We start from the raw sequence: 5,480 nt of genomic DNA, 5'->3' as shown, positions 1-5,480 counted from the left end.
AGAAAACATAAACTTCTCAACCGACTTCTGGTGGTTCCGCCACGGATGATTTGCAGGATTATAGTCTTGCCAGAGACAGGGTGAGACGGACGAATATAAAGCCTCCAAACAAATTGAGTTTTGAAGACTTGGTCTCTTTTGCACTTACTGTTAGCAGTCATGATCCGATTACTTTTCATGATGCAGTTGCTAGTCAGGAAAACGACAAGTGGATGGCTGCCATGGTTGAGGGGATGGAGTCTTTGAATCACAATCGTACATGAGAGTTAGTTCGCCTTTCTGAGGGTAAGAAGCCGATTAGTTGCAAATGGGTGTATAAGAAGAAACCAACAGTAACAGAAAAAGAGAGGGAGAAGTTCAAGGCTCGTTTGGTAGCAAAGGGTTTTTCACAGCAGAAAGGAGTTGATTATGATGAAATTTTTTCCCCTGTGGTCAGATACACTTCAATCCGAGCAGTACTTGCATTGGTGGCTAGTTGGGATTTGTATTTAGAGCATATGGATGTGAAAACTGCTTTTTTGCGTGGTGATTTAGAGGAGTAGATCTACATGCTGCAGCCTGAAGGTTTCACTCAACCTGGAAACGAACATTTAGTTTGCAGATTGAAGAAATCTTTGTATGGGTTGAAGTAGTCTCCGAGACAATGGTACAAACGGTTTGACTCCTATATGATCAAGATTAGCTACAAGCGATGTGAGTATGATTATTGTGTCTATGTTAAGAGCCTTGATGATGGTTCTTTTATTTTTCTGTTACTGTATGTTGATGATATGCTAATTGTTGCGAAGAACATGGATGATGTTATCGGTTTAAAAACTTTATTGAGTCAGGAATTTGATATGAAAGATTTAGGTGCTGCAAAGAAAATTCTTGGAATGGAAATTTGAAGGGACAGAGACTCAAGGAAACTGTGGCTATCTCAACATGGTTATGTTGAGAAAATGCTAGAAAGGTTTGCGATAAGCAGCGCAAAACCGGTTAGCACTCTATTGGTGAATCACTTTAAGCTCTCATCAGAACAGTGCCCTAAGACAGATAAGGAAGCTGAAGATATGGCAAAGGTTTCGTATTCTAATGTTGTTGGCTGCTTGATGTATGCAATGTTATGTACTCATCCTCATTTTGCTCATGTTGTTAGTCAAGTTTGTAAGTACATGTCTAACCCTGGTAAGCAACATTGGGAAGCAGTCAAGTGGATCTTTCGGTACTTAAAGGGTACTGTGGAACATGGAATTGTTTTTGGTAGTCAGCGGGATAATCCTTTGGTTGTAGGATATGTGGATTCAGACTATGCAGGTGACTTGGATAATAGAAGATCTACGACAGGGTATGTCTTTACTCTTGGTGTAGGGCCTATTTGTTGGAAGTCTACTGTTCAATCTGTGGTGGCACTATCTACAACTGAAGCTGAACACATGGCAGTGCCTGAAGCTGAACATATGGCAACGCCTGAAGCTGCAAAAAAAGCTTTATGGCTTACTGGTTTAGTGAAGGAATTGGGTGTTCAACAAGGTGGAGTTCAGCTGTTTTGCGATAATCAAAACACTATTCACTTGGCTAAGAATCAAGTATATCGTGCTAGAACTAAGCATATTGATGTAAGGTTTCACAAGATCAGAGGGTTGGTTGCATTTGAAGAGATTTTGTTTCAGAAGGTACATACTGATGAGAATGTCGCTGATATGTTCACCAAGTCAGTTACGACAGACAAGTTCAAGCATTGCTTGGACTTGTTGAATATTTCGAGTTGTTAAAGAAGTAAGGTAACCCAACCCACATTGCATGTTTCCTAAGGGGCAAGATATTAGCCAAGGTGGAGATTTGTTAGGAATGACTCATAAATATACCGGTAAAGAGGACAGGGGATGGAGCGGAGTGAGCGATCATTTTATTTTATCCCTAATTTTACGAAATCTATATAATTTAAAATTTTGAGCAAGTAATTATGTTGTAATAATTATAAAAGATATGCTCTAGTTTGACATGTCTTTTCGAATGTTTCGTGGGATTCCATCGAATAGGCTAATTTTCCATGTTGGAATCCAAACACGAAAGCACCAACTTTGCATTGTCTCCCCCAATTTATCTTTTTTCCCCCTACTAGTCATTAAAAAAGATTACTATATATTTGGGTATTTAAAGCCTTTTATTTAGGAAATTATTATTTTTTTTGTCTACCACCCTTAATAATTCAACACATTTTGGTATATAACCAATGACAGCACTTACATTTATTACAAAATAATGCACTTCGCCTTTTAATTTCCACTGGGAAAATCCACTATAAGAAGGGAAGTTGTCGTTTGGAAGTTGGCAGCCTAAGAGCCGAGAGAGGAAGAGGAAGAGGAAGAGGAAGAGGAAGAGGAAGAGGAAGAGGAAGAGGAAGAGGAAGAGGAAGAGGAAGAGGAAGAGGAAGAGGAAGAGGAAGAGGAAGAGGAAGAAAGGAAAGAGAGAAACAATGGGAGAGGAGAGGGAACGTTTAATGTTGTCTAAAATGATAAACCAAGTGAAACCATACATTGCAATTGTGTCCCTGCAGTTTGGATATGCAGGGATGTACATCATCTCGTTGGTTTCTTTTAAGCACGGCATGAGTAATTTCGTCCTTACTACCTACCGTCACCTTGTGGCCACCATTGTCATTGCTCCCTTTGCCTTTTTTCTTGAAAGGTTTCCTCTTCTTCTCCAATAGGCCATGTTATTTCATGGATTCGTCATCCATCCTCAGGTTATCATTTCTTTCCATTTTTTTATGCAGGAAAATCAGGCCAAGAATGACCCTTCCCATCTTCCTCAGGATCGTGGTTCTTGGTATCCTCGAGTAATGCTCTTATATCTTAACCCTTTTTGAATCTTTACGTCGTGAATGGATGCTTGTTCTTGAAATGGAAAACTTTCAATTAAAGTGGTTGATTTGGATTTCGCAGGCCAGTGCTTGACCAGAACCTATACTATCTAGGGATGAAGGCCACAACTGCAACATATTCATCGGCTTTCGTCAACATGCTTCCTTCTGTTACCTTCATCTTGGCAATGATTTTCAGGTGAAAAATCATTCTTCAATCATTTTCTGATACATATGTTGAATCATTGTTTAATATGTTGATAATGGCAATCAGGTTAGAGAAGATTAATTTGAAGAAGATACGCAGTGTAGCAAAGATCATTGGAACAGCAATCACTGTGGTAGGGGCAATGGTGATGACTTTGTACAAAGGTCCAATTGTTGATTTCATCAAATCAGGAGGCGCGGAACACCATGGATCCACCACTGAATCCGCTGATAAACACTGGGTTACCGGTACCATAATGCTTCTAGCAAGTATCTTAAGCTGGGCAAGTTACTTCATTTTGCAAGTGAGTGCAAAAAAATTTCAAATTTGGTTTTAAACATGTTCTGGTGCTAATTGTATGGTATATGGTTCCTGGTGCAGTCCTTCACGTTGAAAAAGTACCCCGCCGAGCTCTCGCTCACTGCTTGGATATGTTTCGTGGGAATGATAGAAGATGGTATAGTTGCCCTTATTATGGACCGGAACCTGAGTGCTTGGAAAGTTGGGTGGGATTCAAGGCTCCTTGCTGCAGCTTACTCTGTAAGTGCCCCAATGATGTACTTTTGTTTCTTGCTTTACAAGTTTTTTTGACCAGCCATTGATGCACTTTGCAATACTCAATTTTGGTGATGAATTAGGGAATAGTGTGCTCTGGAATAGCGTACTACGTGCAAGGAGTCGTGATCCGAGAACGAGGGCCGGTATTCCTTACATCATTCAGCCCTCTATGCATGATCATCACTGCTGCACTAGGAACCATAGTTTTAGCAGAAAAAGTCCATCTTGGAAGGTATATTGACACCAGAAAAAAAACACAAAATTTACAAGTCTCATTCATTTAGTGGACTCTGATTGCATCTTTTGTTTTGATTTTAGCGTTCTTGGAGCCATTATCATAGTCTCAGGACTTTACACAGTGGTGTGGGGTAAAAGCAAAGACGGGAAAGGCCCAGAAACTGACGAGAAAATCAAGGAATTGCCAATCACAAACAATAGTACATCAATCAATGTTGATGACAGCAGTGATGGAGATGCCAAAATTGTTACTATTCCAGCTTCAAAAAGCTCCTTTTCCATTCGAGGAACATAAAAAAAATGTTCCTTGATCTCCATCGTTGATCATTTTCAAGCAGAGTTGTTCTTCTACTCTGCGTCTAAATAATTTGTGGCTTATATATCTTTTGATTGTATTGTGAGGCTTTAATTTTATGAAATGAAAACGTTTAATCCTATTGCTTTGGTATCTTATTGCCCTTCTATTTCATTTATAGTCCCTTTTTTGGCTTATGCTATAAAGGGTTTAATTTAAATAATTAACTTAATCATAAATATATCAATATTATTAATTTGGTGATAAATTGTGTTAACCATGTTTTGACGTAGGTGTGTTGAAGCATGGGATACGGATTCTATTTTTCAATACCATTACTTGTATTTTTATTTTGCTATTATAAAAGAATCTTAATTACAGAAAGAAAGAATTTACAAATATTAAAAATGATCATGCATTCATGCTCATCGAGGATAAGCATTGTGGAAATTCATTTTTTTTTAATAATATATAAAGTATAAACTACATATTTAGTAACTTATTTTTTATTTCGGTTATCCAATTTTATTTATTTTTGTTTTACCATTTAACTTTTGGAATTTTTTATCACTCATTCATTAGTCGTGTAACGACCTTAGTAAAATACTATATGTCTATAATATTTATTTATGAAATTAACTGAATATTTCATCTTCTTCTTCTTCCCTATAACAAACATTCTCCTCTATTGTCATTCGACTTCTGTCAATTATCTTTTGTGATATAATTAGTATTATAATATTTTCCTTATCTCATTTTTTTAATTCTCGATTTGATTTTCCTCAAACTCGATAAAGTCAAATAGAAGCTTCAATGTTACCTTGATCCAATCTATCAATTTCATTATCTAATAATAAGATAGTATTTGTTCAGAATCTTTCTTAACTATAGACAAAACGCACAATACATAGCATATAAATGTAACTGCTTGAACTCATGATCTCTAGAGAAAACAACACCCCATTTAATCATTGAGGTCACTTAATGAGTTAAAATCCAGAGATATTTTTACATAAATTTACTCAGAAACTGTAAACACCTAACGGTGAGGTGACGAAAAGAAAACAAAATTTAAAAGTTAGATGGTCAAATAAAAAATTTGAAATTAGATGAATTAAACAGAATATAATAAAAGTTGAATGACTAAATATATAATTTATTAAAAATAAAATTGAAGTCGGTTCTTGACCGTGTATTTAAAGTTGCGTTAGGATTTATTTCTATCCACAATCGTGAATAAAAAAAAGAACTGAAGAGGACAAGAGGGGAAAATAATTCTTATTATTAGTTATATTAGCAACAAAGTTTTGTTTTAAAAGAAACACAGAAAAAAACAT

General features: G+C 36.5%; 1 protein-coding gene across 2 annotated transcripts; it reads left to right on the top strand.

The window, feature by feature from the left end:
- The first annotated feature begins 2,404 nt into the window (after nt 1-2,404).
- On the top strand, nt 2,405-4,294 carry LOC120195999 (WAT1-related protein At4g08300-like). Of its 2 annotated transcripts, XM_039197919.1 has the most exons (8): nt 2,406-2,670; nt 2,759-2,821; nt 2,928-3,044; nt 3,120-3,357; nt 3,435-3,593; nt 3,692-3,843; nt 3,930-4,100; nt 4,131-4,294. In XM_039197919.1, exons 1-8 carry the CDS (start codon nt 2,459-2,461, stop codon nt 4,141-4,143), a joined length of 1,125 nt encoding a protein of 374 aa, XP_039053850.1. In that variant the 5' UTR covers nt 2,406-2,458; the 3' UTR covers nt 4,144-4,294. The 2 variants fall into 2 exon arrangements, with proteins under 2 accessions (XP_039053846.1, XP_039053850.1); XM_039197915.1 differs by having other exon boundaries at nt 2,405-2,670; nt 3,930-4,294.
- Nucleotides 4,295-5,480: the final 1,186 nt, after the last annotated feature.

This window comes from Hibiscus syriacus, unplaced genomic scaffold, assembly GCF_006381635.1.
Source record: "Hibiscus syriacus cultivar Baekdansim isolate YM2019G1 unplaced genomic scaffold, ASM638163v2 tig00004620_pilon, whole genome shotgun sequence".
NCBI lineage: Eukaryota > Viridiplantae > Streptophyta > Magnoliopsida > Malvales > Malvaceae > Hibiscus > Hibiscus syriacus.
The sequence above is the reverse complement of the archived record's forward strand: the minus strand, read 5'-3'. Positions and strand labels throughout refer to the sequence as shown.